Genomic DNA, 20,164 nt, shown 5'->3' with positions numbered 1-20,164 from the left:
ACCTCCAGTATTTTTATTGTTCCAAGGATGGACCAAACAATGTAAATAAAAATGGTAACATGAGAGAAACCTTAGGCCTCATGTCCACGGGAGGTCATATTCCGCCCGCGGGAGTCTGCAGCGGGATCCTACCCCGCCCACGGCCATGGACATTCTCTTACATGTCCAGATGTGGTGCAGCTCCTTTTTTTTTTTTTAAATCTCCTGATTTCCTGCAAATCCGCGGCACTTCTGCAGTGACAGCTGTGGGTATGCCGCGGATTGGACGGCTTCCATTGACTTCAATGGAAGACGTCAGTGCGAGATCTGCAGAAAAATGGAGCATGCTGCGATTTGTTTTCCGGAATGAAAGGTCCGCAAATCAAATCTGCATGCTTCAATTAATTTGCGGATACCAATGCATACCTATGGGCGGCTTGATTTGGGGATCTGCGGTTCGGATTCAGCAAATCAAATCTGCCTGCGGTCATGAGGTCTTAAGGTATCATCTTGGCAGTATATATATTAGATATTTGTGCAGAAACCTGACAAGGCCTTTTAGAAATATGGTACAACCTCTTAACTATATAACGGGCAGGACAAGTTTTGTAGCAACATAGTCTTTAGCATAGAAATTTGCTATATAATAATAATTATAATCTTTATTTGTATAGCGCCAACTTATCTTGCAGCGCTTCTATATTTATATAATACCATAGCCAGACTAAGAGCCACAGTGCATGACACACACCTAACAAGGCCATCAAGAAAGTCCACCACCTCAAGGCGAAGGAATTCAAATTTACTTGGCTTCTTTGTTCTTCTTGTTTCTTTCATTTCTAGCAATGTCTAGAGAGAGACCAAATTAATATATTAAAATGATACAGCCTGCCTAGATATCTTACATTCTAATATCAGGTTCCAATCAGCTGTTTTTCTGACTCCCTAGTGATCCCAGATTGAAATCTGTATGGTTACAGCAGAGATAAAACAGTCGCAAGTAATTATTTGTGAATGGCAACGCTATGTTGTCCGCTACACATTGTCCACTATCCTAGAAGGTACAAGGGAAATACTATAAAGTGTAAGGAGGCAGGAAGAGACGTTCCTACATGACTGTCGTGCACTGGGTCACTACACTGCCAAGCTCAAGGATATATTGATATCTATGATTTAAGTACTATTATGTAAAAATCATTTTTTTTTGCTGCCAAGACTCATAAAGAAAGCCTGAGAGTCGAGTCCGGCTTCCCCATCCTCAAAATGTGATACCTTGATCCTTCCTCTTTGTCCAGCTACAGCCCCATATCACTGCTCCCTTGTGCTTCAAAAATCTTGGACTAACATCCACTTTGAACTGTCGTCCTACTTCTCCAACTTGCTGTTCGACAACTGCAATCCAGTTTTTGACCCCACCACTAAACCAAAACTGCCCTAACCAAAGTAGCTAACGACTTGCTAACTGCGAAAGCCTCAAAACATTATGCCATACTCCTCCTCTTAGACTCGTCCTCTGTCTTAGCCACATACACTATCCTACCAAAAGTAATTGGACACCTGAGCAAGAATGAAAAGTGGAATTAATTTACATATGTTAATACTTAGTGGGGCCTCCTTATGCCCTAATGACATTGGATATTCTCCGTGGCATACTTTCTATTAACGTCTAATACACTTCATCTAGTATCTCCCTCCATTCATCCTGCAAATGTCTGTCGAGAAAATACATTGGCCCATCTACAATAGTGCAAACAGTGTCGACTTTGGACAGTTGAGCAATGGAAGAGCATGGAGTGACAAATCACCCTACTCTATCTTCAAATCAGATGTTCAAGTGAAAATAAATCAGTCCCACCTTTGGCTGGCTTCTACTCCATGTTCCTTTGCTGCAGGCATATCTTGCAAGACTGAATCAGCCACCGGTTTCTTTGGCTTTCTAGGCAAATGTAATTCACAAACGGGATGCTGCTTGCTTTTTCAGATTTCCTGCTTTATTCATAAAATATGCATAATACAAATATGGAGAACGCGTTTCAAGGTGAACAAGGTTGTGTAACAACCGAAAAGCGTTCTCTATATTTGTATTATGCACATTTTATGAATAAAGCAGGAAATCTGAAAAAGCAAGCAGCATCCCGTTTGTGAATTTCAAATCAGATGGATGTACCTGGGCGTGGACGATGCCTCGGGAATGTCTTTTCCCTAAGTGTGTTGTGCCAACAGTTTAAGGGAACCTGTCATCACATTTGAGCCTCATAAACTTTGGTTTGAGGATATGGATGATCCACAACTAGACTGGCCTGCCCAGAGTCCTGACTTGAACCCTACTGAACATCTTTGGGACGAACTGAATGTCAGGTCATGAAATATGAACAGCATCCATCTTTTTTAACAAAACTTGCCAGATATTTCTAAGATGAATAAAGGAAATATCAGCTGAAATGTATCAGATAGTATGCCACAGAGAGTACCCAATAACAAAAGAGGCCCTACAAAGTATTAACACATGTAAATATATACTACTTTTCATTTATACACAAATGTCCAATTACTTTTGGTAGGATAGTCGAAAGTGATCAAGACTCTCACAACCTTTTAACCCATTTAGGACCAAGCACTGTAGATTTACGGCGCTTGGTCCCAGGCTTAAAGTCCAGCCGTATATAAAATTATGGCGGGGATTAAAGCCTCCTGCTTCTGTAATCAATCATAAACAGGACGGGTTGTCAGCTGTTAGTAACAGCTGATAACCTGGAGGAGAAGTGGTTTTTAAACCTTTCTGCCTTCTCCTTCCCTGAGTACACAGCGTTCAAGAGCGATATGTACTAAAAAGTGAAAGCAGAGGGGTTTCTTTTACTACACGAGCCGGTGGTCAGGAACTGCTGGATGACCTCTCGCACAGCAGAGCCACAGGGTTCTAGAAGACCCTGACCAGCTCTGCCAGTGACTACTGTCACTGCAGGGGTTGCTTTACCCTGTAACTGGGGGTCCTATGGATGCCCCAGCTACAGTGAGAAAGTGTCAAATAAAGAAAAAAAACAACATGTGAATGTCCCCCAGAGGTCTTACATGACGTCATGGGGAACATAGATAGTAAAAAACATGATTACATACATCAGTATAACAAAATTACAGAATAAAACAACAATACATATATAAGAAAGAAAATAACCCAAAACCGATGCCAACCCAAACCGTCGCTATATGTGCTCTGTAATCCAAAACCATACATATTATATATCAAAACGTCCGAAACAAAATGAGAGACCCATTCCCATACTTTATTTTAGCGTAAATATACTAATTTACTAAAAAAATAACTATAAATGTTTTAAAAAAGAGGATTTTTTACTCACCATAAAATCTCTTTCTTGTCATTGGGGGACACAGCAAAGACCGTGGGATATAGCTTCTGCCACTAGGAGGCGACACTAAGCAGAAAAGGTTAGCTCCGCCCTCTGGCTATATCCCTCCTGCCGACACCAGGCTAATTAGTTTGTCATGCCAGCAGTGGGAGTAGCCATGCAGGAACAGAGAGACAACAATAGTTAGTGATATGACACGTCAACAAAAAATTTAACTGTAATGAAAAACACGCAGCACCATGTGCGACTTACAGAATCCGGAGTCCAACCAGGACCACCACCGTGTCATATACAGAAAGAGGGGTGGGTGCTGTGTCCCCCAATGACGAGACGAGAAAGAGATTTTATGTTGAGTAAAAAATCCTCTTTTCTCGCTCGTGTCATTGGGATACACAGCAAAGACCGTGGGACGTCCCACAGCCGTCCCTGAGGGTGGGTACAAATAAATCAACACGCATGCGGTCAGTTTACAGCCGTCTGTAAAACCTTTCGACCCAGCGAAGCGTCGGCTGACGCAAATGTATGTAACTGATAAAACTTAGAAAAGGTGTTCAGGGATGCCCAGGTAGCTGCCTTACACACCTGTGATACTGAGGCACCGTGATTGACTGCCCATGAAGCCCCCACCACTCTGGCGGAATGTGCCGTCACCTGGAACGGCGGTGCCTCACCCTTAGCCCGGTAGGCCTCCACCACTGCCGAACGGATCCAGCGAGCAATTGTCACCTTTGATGCCGCAAGGCCACGTCTCCGACCCTCCGGTATCACAAATAGGGAATCCAAGCGCCAGAAAGATGCGGTCTGGTCCAAATATGTCCTCAGGGCATGGACTAGGTCTAAGACGTGCAGAGCCCATTCCCTAGGGTGAACCGCCATTGGACAAAATGATGGCAGTACAATGTCCTCATTAATGTGAAAGGTAGACACCATCTTTGGGAGAAAAGATTGCACCGATCGCAACACCACCTTATTTTGGTGAAAAACCGTAAAGGGTGGTTTTGCCGATAGCGCCGCAATCTCCGAAACTCTACGAAGGGAGGTAACCGCCACCAGGAAAGCGACCTTCCAGGACAGCAAGCACCACGGTACTTCCGCTAATGGTTCAAACGGATGGGTTAAAGGGGTTGTCCCGCGAAACAAAGTGGGGGTATACACTTCTGTATGGCCATATTAATGCACTTTGTAATGTACATTGTGCATTAATTATGAGCCATACAGAAGTTATTCACTTACCTGTTCCGTTGCTAGCGTCCCCGTCTCCATGGTGCCGTCTAATTTCAGCGTCTAATCTCCCGATTAGACGCGCTTGCGCAGTCCGGTCTTCTCTGTGTTTAATGGGGCGCTCGTGCTGGAGAGCTGCTCCTCGTAGCTCCGCCCCGTCACGTGTGCCGATTCCAGCCAATCAGGAGGCTGGAATCGGCAATGGAACGCACAGAAGACCTGCGGTCCACCGTGGGTGAAGATCCCGGCGGCCATCTCCGCAAGGTAAGTAAGAAGTCACCGGAGCGAGGGGATTCGGTAAGTACTACCCGTTTTTTTTTTTTTATCCCTGCATCGGGTTTGTCTCGCGCCAAACGGGGGGGCTATTGAAAAAAAAAAAACCCGTTTCGGCGCGGGACAACCCCTTTAAGGTCCCAAGGTGGCACCGGAGACCGGAAAGGGGGTGCCGTATAAGCAACTCCCTGTAAAAAGGTGCACACCGCCGACCTTGAAGCCAAAGGTCGCTGAAATAAAACTGACAAAGCCGAAACCTGTCCCTTAAGGGAGCTGAGGCTCAGGCCCAAGCCCAAACCGTCTTGGAGAAACGACAGGAGACGGGCCAACGAAAAATGCATTGGGTGTGCCCCTTTCTGCTCGCACCAGCGAAAGAATGTTCTCCACACCCGGTGACATACTTTCAATGACGACGGCTTCCTAGGCCTAATAATTGTCTGGATAACCGGGTCTGAGAAGCCCTTTGCTCTCAGTACCGCGGTCTCAACTGCCACGCCGTCAAACGCAGTGTAGCTAAATTCTGGTGCTAGAGGGGACCCTAAGAGAGAATATCCTTTCGCAGGGGTAATCGCCAGGGCGCGTCTGCTACTATGTCCATGAGCTCCGCGTACCACGTTCTTCGCGGCCAATCTGGGGCTATGAGAATCACAGCCCCTCCTTCCTGATTCTCCTGAGCAGCCGAGGAATGAGAGGAATTGGTGGGAAGACATAGGGGTAATGAAACCCCGTCCATGGAGCCGTTAGCGCATCTGCTGCTAGAGCTCTGCGGTCCCTTGACCTGGCCAGATAGGCTTGAAGCTTCTGATTGAAGCGAGACGCCATCAGGTCCACGTCTGGCCGGCCCCATCTCAGGCATACTTCCTGAAATACCTCTAGATGTAGCCCCCACTCTCCTGGGTCGACCTCCTTCCTGCTGAGGAAGTCGGCCACCCAATTTTCGACCCCGGGAATGAAGACTGACGATACCGCTTGAAGATGTTTCTCGGCCCATGACAGAATTCCCTCTACTTCCTTCATGGCTCCCCTGCTGCGGGTCCCGCCTTGATGGTTTATGTTAGCTACCGCGGTCACGTTGTCTGACTGGATTCGCACTGGAGTTCCCTCCAGCCGATGCACGAAATGTTGCAAGGCCCGGAGTATTGCTCGCAGCTCCAGGACGTTTCTCTGGAGACCGGACTCCTGCGTGGACCAGGTTCCCTGTGCTACCAGATCCCCCAGCGTGCACCCCCAGCCTGTCATGCTGGCGTCTGTAGCCAGCACCTGCCACTGCAGGGGCAGGAACGACCTGCCCTGCTGGATACGTGGCGAGTCCAACCACCAATGGAGTGACTGCTGAACCCCTGGCGGAATCCTTATCTTCTGCTCGAGGGATCGTGCTAACCTGTCCCACCTTGACAGTATCGCCCACTGCAAGGGGCGGGAGTGGAACTGGGAAAATGGAATCGCCTCGAAAGACGATACCATCAGTCCCAAAACCCTCATCACATGGCGGATCGCCACCGGTCGCTGCGATAGAAGGGACCGCACCTGCCTCTGAAGCAGCTGACATTTTGCTTCCGGGAGAGTTACTCGACCCCGTGCCGTGTCGAGGCACATCCCCAGGTACAGCATGCGTTGAGCTGGCACAAGAGACGATTTCTTGGAAATTGATCAGCCAACCGAACCTGGTAAGCGTGTCCAGGGCAATCTGCAGGCTCTCCAGGTTGTCCCGCTGGGTCAGGGCTTTCACCAGAATGTCGTCTAGATACGGTATGGCAACGACCCCCCTGGAATGCAAGATTGCCATCACTGTTGCTAAGACTCTTGTAAACACCCTGGGAGCTGTCGCCAGCCCGAATGGCAATGCCGCGAATTGGAAGTGCTCTTCCTGTACTGCGAACCGGAGGAAGTGCTGGTGCGCCTGACAAATGGGGATATGTAAATATGCATCCTGGATGTCTATCGAGGACAGGAATTCCCCTGCCTCCAAAGATGCGATGACCACTCGTACCGACTCCATGCGGAAATGACGGACCGCTACGAACTTGTTCAGCTTCTTTAGGTCTAGAACCGGACGGACGGAGCCGTCCTTTTTGGGGACCACAAAAAGATTGGAGTAGAACCCTGTGAAGTATTGCTCGGGGGTCACTCGCACCACCACCCCCCCCTGTAAATAGAGAGAGCGGACCGCTCCGAGAAAAGCTGCTGCCTTCCCTGGGTCCCCCGGGGTTCTGGACCGGAAGAAGCGGTCGTGCGGTTGTGAAAGGAACTCTATCGCATAGCCCTTGGACACGACCTCCTGTACCCAGGTGTCTGAGACCTGAGACGACCAGACCTGGCTGAATTGGAGAAGCCGTCCCCCCACCTTGTCGGAAACAGGTGGGGGCAGTCCCTCATGCGGAGGGCTTGCTTTTGGTACCCTTTGCGAGCTGGGGCACCCGCCAAGAGGACCTTGGTTTAAAGGAAGGAACCTTCCTTTGTTCCCGCTCCTGTGGACCCTTCCTCTCCACCCTACGAGGACTTGTCCGGCGATAGGAACGAAAACGTCTGTGCTGCGGAGATGACCGCTTTGGACGGTTCTGTGGCAAAAGCGAGCTCTTTCCCCCCGTAGCCTCTGGATTGAGCTCGTCTAGCTTGGCGCCGAAAAGACGAGATCCTACAAAGCGCATACTGATTAACGACCCCTTGGAGGAAGCGTCCCCATCCCACAATTTTAACCAGAGGGTCCGGCGAGTCGCCACTGATGCCGCGGAGGCTCGGGCCGCCAGCCTGGCTGTATCCATAGAGGCCTCACAGAGAAACATGCCCACTTGTTAAATCTGGTGTGTGATGCCCACCAGATCCTCGGACGCCGCCCCTTCGAGGATTCTTTCCCGTAACCGCTTTGCCCAGTCAGTAACAGCCTTACTGCTGACCCAGGACGAGGCAAACACAGGCCTAAGAGCTGACCCTGCCGCCTCAAAAACGGTCTTTGCTAAGGCCTCGACTCCTCGATCCTTGGGATCCCTGAGGGAGGAGGACTCTGCCGTGGGTAGCACCGTGTACTTAGCCAAGCGTGAAATGGGCGGATCTACTAGCAGTGGAACTGACCACTTCTCCACTAAGTCCTGCGGGAATGGGTATTTCCCGTCCAAGTAACCTATCTTGGAAAAACGCTTATTCGGTGCCTTCCACTCCTTAGATAGGACCTTGTCAAAGTCCTCATGAGGAGGAAAGGTTTTTGGAGAGCGTCTAGGCTGCCTGAAAGAAAACGATATCCCAGATGCCTGTGGTTCCTGTTCAGTGAGCTGAAAAGTGTCACGCACCGCAACCACTAAGCTCTCCACCATTGCCGAAAATTTTGGGACGACCTGATCCTGATCAACAACAGAGTCTAAGAAAGATTCAGACCATTCCTCGTCCGAAACATCCTCTTCTGCCGACGAGCATCGCGACCTAGTACCAGAAAAGCGCAAAAGCGACGAGGAGGATGGTGACCGGGAGGGCCGCCGTGAGTCCGAAGGCCTGACCCGTTTTCGTCTACGGCCGCGCTCCTCACGTGAACCGGTGGCGTCGTGCCCTAATTTTTCCAAAATTGCGCCAGATGCCCGAGTGAGGTCAGACACCGCCATTGACAAGGAGCGGGCCCACTCCGGCTCGGCCATACCTGGGGGCTGAACGGGGGGGGGGGCCCTGCACAGCCGCCTGTTTCGCAGGGGAACAATCTCTACAAAAGGGCTCAGCCTGTCCGCATGCGAACTTTAGGTTACAGCGTGAGCAAGCAAAGTGCGTTACTCTTGCTGTCCCTGGTCCAGCCTCCAGGGCTCTGGGGTCGGACATTGTGCTGGGATTTCACCGGGCAAAGAAAACTGCTGTCCCCAATAGGCTGCTTCTCTGACTTCATCCCCCTTCACCTGTAGTGAGAGAGGAAGGGAGAGGGGCAGGGGTGGCGTGCATTGCCGATGAGGCCACGCCCCCTCCATGGAGTCAATGAGGATAGCATTCTGCCGCACCCACGCCACGAAGCCACGCCCCCGCGTCACACGGGGGCATGTCCACCAGACGAGGCCACGCCCTCCACGGAGTCATCCCTGCAAAGCCACGCCCCTACGCATCCTAGGGCATGGCCACACACCGAGGACACGCTCCCTCTGCTCCCGGCGTTGCCGCGCCCGGGGCTGCAATGGAGCCCCTCCATTGAGCCCCCACATCGCAGGAACTTCTGCAGGGAGCTGGAAGACCAGGGCATACTGGAAGTTGTTGCTGCCGCCGCCTGAGGTGCCGTGCCCGCGAGGCCACGCCCCCCGCCGGCTTGTGCCTGGAACTACCGCCCTGAATATCCGGAATAATGCCCTCCGCTGCCATACATAGCGGATACTACCCCTGCGAAAAGGAGCCTGTCCGACTGCGCTTATCCCTGCGCCTTGCTGCAGCCCACAAGGTACACGTGCAAAAGCGACATACTGGGAGAGCCAGGGAAGGGGGAGGGAGAGGGGGAGGTCGCCAGCGCATACTTACCTCCTGCGTCCTTGCTGGAAGAAAAAGCAGCTCCCCAGTTCCAGCAGCCTACCCCTATAACATCGCCTGCCCATGGGAAGGGGACCTCTGCACCAAACATGGGGGGCTCTCGCTGGCGGGCCACATGCGGATATATATGACCCGGATGTGCCACCTTTTCTTCTGAGGCGGGCCGGGCAAGAAGCAACCTGGACAAACCCGAGGTTGTTTGCCCTCCTCTCCGTCCGGGTTTGATGGGGAACGTCCTGCCTCCCCGTCTAACCCTGGCCCCTAAAGCAGCCCTAACGGGCACAACCGTCCTCCTAGGAGACACTAAGCTAAAAACTAATTAGCCTGGTGTCAGCAGGAGGGATATAGCCAGAGGGCAGAGCTAATTTTTTGTGCTTAGTGTCGCCTCCTAGTGGCAGAAGCTATATATCCACGGTCTGTGCTGTGTACCTGAATGACATGAGCGAGAAAATAATTTTTTTAGCTTTTTACCTCCAGTAAAACTAAAAAAACGGGAAAAAAAGTCAAGGGAAAATAGCCCTATATGTTACTGGAAAAAAAGCAGCAAAAAAAATTTTGGTAACTGAAGGGAAAAAAATAGGGCAGTAAAACCAGATCATGGGTAATGTCTCTGTCTCTGTCTCTGTCTCTGTCTCTGTCTCTGTCTCTCTCGTCATTGAATAGTGTGATTGGCTGAAGCCACGTGCGCCTTCAGCCAATCACAGCCATTCAATGCTGTCATTGAATGGCTGTAACTGGCTGACGGCGTGTGTATTAGCTTTCTGGAGGCGGGGATTCCAAGCCCCGCATTCAGAAAGCAATACTGCGCCGGGGACGAGGAGCGAGCGACATCCTGCCGGAGCGCGACAGAACGCCGGGGGAGGTGAGTAATGATTTTTTTTTTACACTATATTACCGGCGTATAAGGTGAAAGTTGGGGGGTCGTCTTATACGCCCCGTCGCCTTATACGCCGGTATATACGGTACTTTACATTTTGCGTATGGCACAATACAGTAGAACTAAGACATTACATACTTTCTGAAGCTGGTAAAGGTTGGTTTTCTTCTGCAGGTCTTTTTGTGTGGCACTCTCCTCATTGTCCACGTTTTCTGATCCATCTACTGAAAAGAATACATTAGAATTAGAAAAATACTTTGTGTCGGAATGAACACCACGAACTGAAATCTATTGGGCATTGGAGGAGGACACTCCATCCAAACCCCGAGTTAAATTTCTGGGCGCACCCATGCATAAAGCAAATACCAGATGCAGGTACTGAACAATAAACATATTCAATAGTGTCATATGGCATCACAAGGATGATATGTAACGCTGGCTGTACGGTTTTGGATGGAGCCCTTAGATGGTGCATACGTGTTACAATCATTAGCTCTTCAGCCCCTTCTTTCAGGTCAAATCAAGAGGAAAAGTTGGAGATGGATGGAGCGGAGGCCACCCATAAGCAAGGCATACTTCATTTAAGTCAACGGAATAGCCAGAAATAAAGTGCATTGTAAAGTCAGGTATGTTCAGTATGTACATAAATTACCCTCTCAAGAAAGCTATAAGACATGCACAGTTTTTATTCCCTGATCCCAAGTCCTTCAAAAAGGTGTACATAAAGAACTCAGATAACTGAACGGAAAAGAAAGCATAGCTTAACATATTCACCTTCAAGACACTTGAAATGAGCCAAGAATTCCTTGGTTTTTTTCAATGCACTGTCAAGCTGTCTTCCAGAATATGGCTTCAAAACCTCAAAACACTTATAAAGTGTGGCCACCAGTTCATCCTTGGCCAGCATTCTGCAATGAAGAAAAAGATACCAGTCAATAAAAACTGTAAGGTGACTATATACCTTAGACCAGGGGTCCCCAACCGCCGGGCCGCGGACCGGGCCCGGGCCGTTGGGTGTTTAGCGCCGGTCCGCGGCACCGCCGGGAACCTCTGCACTAAACTAAGGCCCGCGGGCCGAATCCGGCCCGCTGCCTTGTACTATGTAGCCCGCGGCGTGCCGACGCCGCTGACCACCGAAGCGATTACCAGCGGGGGCGCCGCAGCTCCCCGCTGGTAATCGCTCTGATCCCGGCGCACACACTGACGTCTGTGTAGCCAGGATTCTCCTCCCCGAGTCCCCTGCTCATTAGTTCCGCAGGAGAGGACTCGGGGAGAAAGCGTTCCGGGCTGACATCAGGGCAAGCAGAGAGAGAGCAACAGCAGGGAGGAGGTAAGTATATGGGTTGGGGGGCTGCCTATTACGGGGGGGGGGGGGGGGGGGGGGCTGCCTATTACTGGGGGGGTTGGGGCTACTTATTACAGGGGAAAGGGCTGCCAATTACTGGGAGGGCTGGTTATTACTGGGGGGGTGGGGGCTACTTATTACAGGGGAAGGGGCTGCCTATTACTGGGGGGGCTGGTTATTACTGGTGGGGTGGGGGCTACTTATTACAGGGGAAGGGGCTGCCTATTACTGGGGGGGGGGGGGGCTGGTTATTACTGGGGGGTGGGGGCTACTTATTACAGGGGAATGGGATGCCTATTACTGGGGGGCTAGTTACTACTGGGGGGACCTGCTTATTACTGGGGGGTTGCTTATTACTGGGGGGGGCTACTTATTACAGGGGAAGGGGCTGCTTATTACTGGGGGGGGCTGGTTATTACTGGGGGGGGCTGGTTATTACAGGGGAAGGGGCTGCCTATTACTGGGGGGAGGCCTGCTTATTACTGGAGGGGTTGCTGACTGAGGGGGGCTGCTTATTACTGGGGGGTGGGCTACTTATTACAGGGTAAGGGGCTGCCTATTACTTGGGGGGTGGGGCTGCCTATTACTGGCTGGGGGAACCTGCTTATTACTGGGGGGACCTGCTTATTACTGGGGGTGTTGCTTACTGGGGGGGCTGCTTATTACTGGGGGGGTACTTATTACAGGGGAAGGGGCTGCGTATTACTGGGGCGGCTGGTTATTACCGGGGGGCGCCTATTACTGGGGGGGACCTGCTTATTACTGGGGGGGACCTGCTTATTACTGGGGGGGACCTGCTTATTACTGGGGGGGACCTGCTTATTACTGGGGGGGGCTGCTTATTACTGGGGTGGGGTGGGGGCTACTTATTACAGGGGAAGGGGCTGCTTATTACTGGGGAGGCTGCCTATTACTGGGGGGGGCTGCCTATTACTGGGGGGGACCTGCTTATTACTGGGGGGGGACCTGCTTATTACTGGGGGGCTGGTTATTACTGGGGGGGCTACTTATTACAGGGGAAGGGGCTGCCTATTACTGGGGGGGAGGCCTGCTTATTACTGGAGGGGTTGCTGACTGAGGGGGGCTGCTTATTACTGGGGGGGTACTTATTACAGGGGAAGGGGCTGCTTATTACTGGGGTGGCTGGTTATTACCGGGGGGCGCCTATTACTGGGGGGGACCTGCTTATTACTGGGGGGGACCTGCTTATTACTGGGGGGGGCTGCTTATTACTGGGGTGGGGTGGGGGCTACTTATTACAGGGGAAGGGGCTGCTTATTACTGGGGAGGCTGCCTATTACTGGAGGGGGCTGCCTATTACTGGGGGGTGGGGCGCTGCCTATTACTGGGGGGGGGGGGGACCTGCTTATTACTGGGGGGGGGACCTGCTTATTACTGGGGGGGACCTGCTTATTACTGGGGGGGACCTGCTTATTACAGGGGGAGGGGCTGCTAATTACTGAGAGGTGGGGGCTGTCTATTACTGAGGGATGGGGGCTGTCTATTACTGGGGGGGGGGAGATAAATTATATGCTGCCCTTTGTGTTGCTGCGGGGGGGGGGGGGGATAGATTATACACTGCCCTATGTGTGTACTGCCTGGACATTCTAAATGTCATAACTAAATAAGAATGCACTAAACTCCAACCCCATTCATAACCCCGCCCCCTAGAACCAAAACCCCGCCCATGTCCCGCCCATCCCTGCCGGGCCTTGTAAAAATGGTCTTGCTTGAAGCCGGTCCCTGGTGCCAAAAAGGTTGGGGACCACTGCCTTAGACCTTAGGTCGGCCGTTCGTTCAGGTGACAGCTGTTCTCCCGACCCCAACATATGGGGTCGTGCATGTTTGGCTCGATTGAGTGTGTATATGCTTTTAACAAGGAGGCACACGTATGGTGGCAGCTTATGTCCCTTGAAAATAAAGCTTTGGGCACACTGAAATCCAGCCTACCTGACTCTTCTTTCCCTTGATGTCTGTCATCAAGGAAAAGTCAGGACACCCCCATACAGATTAGATGATAGGCTGGCCCTGACAAAGTTGGTGAATGTCCGTCTGAGCTTTATAGCCGTAATAAATTATGTAGAAATCTGAAGCTGTAAGTATTGATACTAAAACCTACAAATTAATATATATTATTTACGGTGTGTTTGCCCTGCAATTACTCATTACGAAGACCTTATGTGCACTGTTGGCTGAATACCTTGGAGCGAATAACAAGTGCCAACACTCTGTAGGTATCAAGGAAATATTCATCTACTGAATAGATTCATGTTATAATATAATGCAACTGCAGCAAGTAAGCAAATGACAGGGAGAGGGGGTTTCTACCTGTCACCCATCTGCACCCTGTAATGCGATCGCAAAGGTACAATGGGTTCCCATGGCACCCAGAAGCCTGACAAAAGCCTCCACATTTACTATGTAACTCAGAGTATTACACCTTGCCTCCGACACAGTCTGATAGGCTGCTGTTATAGGCTTAAAGGGGTTGTCCCGAGAAAGCAAGTGGGTCTATACACTTCTGTATGGCCATATTAATGCACTTTGTAATGTACATCGTGCATTAATTATGAGCCATACAGAAGTTATTCACTTACCTGTTCCGTTGCTAGCGCCCCCGTCTCCATGGTGCCGTCTAATTTCAGCGTCTAATCGCCTGATTAGATGCGCTTGCGCAGTCCGGTCTTCTCCCTTCTGAATGGGGCCGCTCGTGCCGGAGAGCTGCTCCTCGTAGCTCCGTCACGTGTGCCGATTCCAGCCAATCAGGAGGCTGGAATCGGCAATGGAACGCACAGAGCCCACGGTGCACCATGGGAGAAGACCTGCGGTCCACCGTGGGTGAAGATCCCGGCGGCCATCTTCGCAAGGTAAGTAAGAAGTCACCGGAGCGCGGGGATTCGGGTAAGTACTATCCGTTTTTGTTTTTTTTTTAAACCCCTGCATCGGGTTTGTCTCGCGCCGAACGGGGGGGCTATTGAAAAAAAAAAAAACCCGTTTCGGCGCGGGACAACCCCTTTAATAGAATACACTACATAAGTAATATAGTGCACTATCTCTTGAGGGACTAAATAGTATCAAACACAGTTCACTAAAGTTTACATTTCAGGGGGCTAAAAAAATCCAGTAACAAAATGCGTATTTTCCCCCCAAAAAATATTTTTTAATTGGATAAAATATTTTAAAAATATATTTTCAAATAGCAGCACCTAATAGGCATTACCGCATTTCTAACAATCCAGAAAATTAAAATATTCTATTATTTATCATGCATGGTGAATGGTGTGAAAAGAACTTGTAAAGGAATGTGAGAATTGCTATTTTTCTTTTATTTGCCTTCCAGAAAATGCAATCAAAAGCAATCCAAAGGTCACATGTACTTAAAACTGGTACCAATAAAAACTACAACTCTTCCTGCAAAAAACAAACCCGCACATAGCTCAGTTTCTAGAAAAATATTAAGGTTATGGGTCTATGAATGGGGCGATGCAGATTTAATTGTTATTCTATAAAATCGTCTTTTAATTGTGCATGAGTAGTAAAAACTTAGAAAATCTATATGAACTTAGGATCTCAGTAACCATGCCGATTCCGATAAGAAAGTTATTATTTTACTTTGGGTGAACGCTGTAAAAACAAAACCCAAAAGCTAATGGTGACATTTTGACAGTTTTTCTTCCCCCCCCCCCCAAAAAAAAAAAGTTTAGTAAAAGCCATAAGACAAAATAATATGTACCCCAGAGTGGTGCCATTACAAACGACAACTTGTCCCCCCCCAAAAAAACAAGCCGTCATGTGCATAGGTCAACAACTTATGCTTCTTGCAATGCAAAGATATACATTGCTTGTCCTTAAGACACAAAATAGGCCGATCACTAAGGGGGTTAAAATCAGGTCGGTCACTCCCGACCCAATTACTTCAGTAATCGCTCAACACTGGTGTCAAGAAAGCAATGTCAGGGTAAATGGGGAGAGACAGCGATTTCGATTTCAAACGTCAGTGTTTGTGGCAATACAGAGAAGTGGGATATTACAAACGCACTGCGTGCCGTCACAAGCTCACTTCCCTATAATAAGATTTATTTTATAATTAGTGATTACTGCTTCCCTGTTACTGACAGAAAGAAGAACTCCTCTGAGAAGTAGTGTTCAAAAATATCCTGTCTTATATACAGACAATAAGGTAGAGCATGTATACAAAACATACACTAGTGCACTTTTCCATTAGCATGGTTTAGGATACTTCTATTTACACAGAGGCCGATAAATTAGGCACAAACGTCCAGCCAAATGTTTGCATCCTTAATAAATTGGCCAGTGTGAATGAGCATACAATCAACCAATAAGCTAATGTTTATGTCCACATATTGCACAGACATAAAATGCTTGCTAGTGGGGCAGCACATCTCCAGGGGTAAACGTGGCGATGTGCTGCCATCTAATGCATACGGTATGGGGAATTACTTGGATGCTTCATCCCCACACTACAGATAATCTTCGTTAATAATTAAAGGAGTTGTCTGGTTAAAAATGAACTTTCTAAAAAGTGGATCCAAATGATTTAAATGAGCAAAACAAACAGTACTTACCCTCCTCAGCCCCAGGGATCCTGCACTGCAATTCGTCCTATCTGTGTTGACAGCAGAAGTCAAAATGACTGCTACCTGCCAATATGCGGCCTCAGCACCCCTGCCGTTCTTCTGGGAGTTTGGATCGGTGATGTTGCAGCCTCTGATTGACAGGCAGCAGTCACTTGACCCCACACAGAGCGGGAGAGTTTCAGGGCAGCAGTGCTGGATCGCCGGGGCTGAGATGGTCTGTGTAAAACCAACCTTAGGCCCCCTTCACACGAGTGCAAGTGCGTGTGCCTTAGCGCTGCATGTATGAGAGTAAGTCTAACAACATCATATTAAGGCCTCGTTCATACGAGCGCATGATTGGTTCAATCACAGCCACTCATCGAGTGATGGCTGTGATAGGCTGACGTTTAGAAAATCACAGCCAGCGCTTCTAGGAGGCGGGGATTTTTTAATCCCCGGCCAGAAGATGAAGTGAAACAATGCCGGGACCTGAGGAGAAGCTGCTGCGGCACCGGAGAGTGCTTCTAAGGTGATGTATGTGCATTTTTTATTTTTTCCTGCAGCTAGGGCTTAGATTATAGCTTTGACAGTAGGATTTCCTACTGTCAAGGTTGCATTGCACCGCACGAACATCGCGTTTTCGTGCGATGCAACAGAGAGGCTCCATAGGGAAACATGGGCTACAAAACCTCATGAGTTGCGGGCATATCGCCAGACCCGCAAGGTTTTTGTGTCGGGTTATTGCATGCTACAAAACATCTCATGTGTGAAGGAACCCATAGGAAAGCATGGGCTTCACACACGTGATTTGTAGCATTGTAGCAACGCGATGAAATTGCGCAACTTTGTTGCCCGTGTGAACGAGGCCTAAGGAACTACATTCTCCACTATATAATGCATAGCTCTTTGGCAACGTTTTTTTTTCTTAATGCCGGGGATAAGGCATCCAAAAAATGAACAGACGTACCGTAGGAGAGCTAGTGCCGAGTTGTATTCTTCTGTATCCCATATATTTTTTTCTAAACAGGTACAATAAAGTTCTCTTATCTGAAAGCCAAATACAGTATCAATACTTTAGTAAGGTAATTTACGTAATCCCTCTCCTATCCATGCTTCTTACTGTAACACAGCTAGAACTAGAATTGTACACGTGTCCACCCGTAACTAGTCTAGAATTTCGTTAATGACTGCAATTTCTCAGGATACAAACTTGATACAATCTCGCAACATCCAGTAAAAAAGTATACCATAAACACACAGATTTTTTTTTTTTTTTTAACATGAGAGTGACATTACATGATCAGCGCATCACATGAACGCCCAGGTGGTGACGCTCAGTAGCAGTTGCCGATGCGCTCTGGGTACAGTATTGGGAGGTGTAAAGAGTGCAGCGCAGGCTGAAATCAGCTGCGGATTCCTTTCCAACAGTGCGGATGGGGGTTTTTGATGCAGAAATGCTGCGGATTTGGCCGTGGAATTTTCCGCTGGAGAAAATTTGCATTTCCACTACATGTGAACATACTCTTAAAGGGGTATTCTGGTACTTTTTAATTTTTGCTATTGATGACCGACTTGTAAGTTCAGTGGCAGCTGTGCTAAGATACCAACCTAAGCCACTGTACAATGGCCAGTGCGTTCTGCACTAAATGCAGTAACAAAGGGACCAGCAATCTGCTGCTCAACAAGGATCCGAGTGGTGAGTCCCCGGTCACAAATAGCATATATGAATAAGGTTCCAGAATATTCTTTTTAAACGTGCCTGATTTATCAAAGTGGCTCATGTTGAAGAATACATCTGGCATGTCTTTAAATTGTCTAGTCTAATTCTATAGCGCATATTAGTTGGCTTTTAGGCCACCTCCCCTTTTCAAGAAGCCACGCCTCCTTGTTAGACACTGTGAACAGAAGTGTGTCTACAACACATAATAAATGTGGTACAAAGCAGTTTATTGGTGCAATTTACTCTAGAAAAGTGTCAGATTTTCAATAGTAAATCTGCCCTGATGCTCCTAGAACTAATTTAACATTTTATTTCCAACAAAGCAATAAAATAGGCATACTACTTTACTTATGGGTTCATACAATAAAGATGGAGAACAATCGAAAAACATATTTGGATTTCAACAAATAAAGCTTATTCGTTTTATAATGCCCATTCAAGACAAATCATCCTTAACTGTTAAATTGAAACCTTTGAAGGGTTTCTTCCCACTTACAGCTGTTTTGCTGCAAGTAGCAGACAGCTCTGTACATTGCACAGTGGCCTGGGTTGGTACTGCAGGCTGAGTCCCATTTACTTAAATAGGACTTGGCCTGCAGTACCAAGCTGGGCCAATGTGCAACGTACAGAGCTGTCTGCTTCCTGTAGCAGCACAGCTATAAGTGGTACAACCCCTTTAAAGGCTCCAACAGATCTGAGTACAACCTTAAAGAGCCACTCCAGTGTTTTTTTTTCTTCTTCATTATGAAGCTATGCCCCTGGTATATGTAAGTGAGCTAGTGTTACTTTGGATAATTATTCCATTTTATCCCGGTCTTTTCTGCTTAAGTGGTCATGTGATCTCAGTTCTCACAAGTATAGATCTACTTGTGTTTACAATGTCAAAAGGTAATCAATTTCACAGTCTAAGTCATGCTGTTGCATGAATCCTACCACAAAAACTGCCTGGAGAGGGATACAGAATCTACTGTCACAGTTACTGAGGACGATCACAAAGCTCCTGTCACACAGTAATAATAGAGGAGATCACAGCTCATCCTCTAGACTGTACACTTATGGTCTGTAGCTTATACAGGCGAATATAGAGGATAATGATAACTAAACTGTCCCCTCAACAGGCAGAATGGCATAGCCTCAGCTAATACTGTGCTGATGCATCAGCATTAGGATTGATGTGAAGTGGCTGCAATACACAGAGGAGATCTCTAGAGGATGTCAGGCAATAAGGCGAGGGATGGAAAAATGTGTTTTTGCCGGAGTGGCCCTTTAAATTCTTTGATATTACAGAAGATAGGCAGATCTTTCCGTTTACCTGCTTTCCTAGGGGAAACTTAGGAAGAATGCACGTAAAATGATGCAGACACCTCAAAACCGGAATATAATTTTCATGGTACGTGTGTAAATCTTCCATCAACTTCCTGGTCATCTCCTAAAAAAATATTAGATAGTTGGAAACAGCTGTGGAAGATAAAGTGCAATCTGATGAAGCAAGACACCGATGAAACTAATCCAAAACTTTTTTCCTCAGCAATTCGGATAGTTTCCTTTTATGATTGCGATCCATGTTCTGACTCAAACTCAGAGAGACTGAGGCAGGACCGGAAATAGGCTATTAACCCTTTCCAATCCACTGTCTGACGTCTGAAGACATTCTGATTGAAGTCTGTGCAGCTCCAATGTTGGAAGCCATCTAGCAGGGTATTCTTACTGTATATTACTGGCCGCTCTGTTGTCGGGGGTCTCTCCAGCATGTCCAATACCGCAGAACTGGCTCTAGCCAGCATATGGCCCCATTGTATAATGGCAGAAAGAGAAAGCCCCCTAGGAAACCCTGAATCCAAAATTGGATTGCAAAGGGTTAAAGTTATGGATCAAAGAATTGTGGGTATCATGTCCTGCAAAAAGGCTGCCTGAAATTCCTCAATATCGCAGCGAATTACTCCAATTATACTGCGGAAAGTGTTAGTTTGCTACTATTGCTAATAAATGTGAAGAAACCAACTATTAAGTGGTTTTCTGAATGTACACTTCCATGGCATATAAGAGCTAGCACTGATCCTGAGAACAGGAGTGCCAGTCCCATAAGAAGAGTTGCTACACATGCAGTCACTTGGCGTTACAGTAGATTCTACATAGGCTTCTGAAAGTTTAATAATGGCTCACTACACAAGCATGTGTTCTGCAAATCTCCTTATTGCACCTACTAAGTACACACTACACAGCAGAAGCCAATTCTGGAAAAGTTTTCCATTACTGAAATCAAACACTGCAAAGCATGCTTGACTGTAAGAGGCACTTTATACTTTCTTCTTCATGGTTTGT

The 20,164-nt window shown here is 48.1% G+C and overlaps 1 protein-coding gene across 2 annotated transcripts in view; it reads right to left on the bottom strand.

Moving 5' to 3' along the window:
• ORC3 (origin recognition complex subunit 3) overlaps positions 1 to 20,164 on the bottom strand; it is a 62,758-nt gene that overhangs the window by 7,364 nt on the left and 35,230 nt on the right. The window contains exons 13-17 of one of the 2 annotated variants that reach the window (XM_066605203.1): positions 19,155 to 19,271; positions 17,090 to 17,169; positions 10,975 to 11,108; positions 10,339 to 10,424; positions 731 to 828 (exon numbers count right to left, since the gene is read on the bottom strand). In XM_066605203.1, coding sequence (XP_066461300.1) covers positions 731 to 828; positions 10,339 to 10,424; positions 10,975 to 11,108; positions 17,090 to 17,169; positions 19,155 to 19,271 — 515 coding nt within the window. The remainder of the gene's footprint in view (positions 1 to 730; positions 829 to 10,338; positions 10,425 to 10,974; positions 11,109 to 17,089; positions 17,170 to 19,154; positions 19,272 to 20,164) is intronic. The other variant, XM_066605212.1, reaches the window with a different exon arrangement.

The sequence above is a fragment of the Eleutherodactylus coqui genome, chromosome 1, assembly GCF_035609145.1.
Source record: "Eleutherodactylus coqui strain aEleCoq1 chromosome 1, aEleCoq1.hap1, whole genome shotgun sequence".
Classification (NCBI taxonomy): domain Eukaryota; kingdom Metazoa; phylum Chordata; class Amphibia; order Anura; family Eleutherodactylidae; genus Eleutherodactylus; species Eleutherodactylus coqui.
Note: the sequence above shows the minus strand (reverse complement) of the source record. Positions and strands in the feature narration are given on the sequence as shown.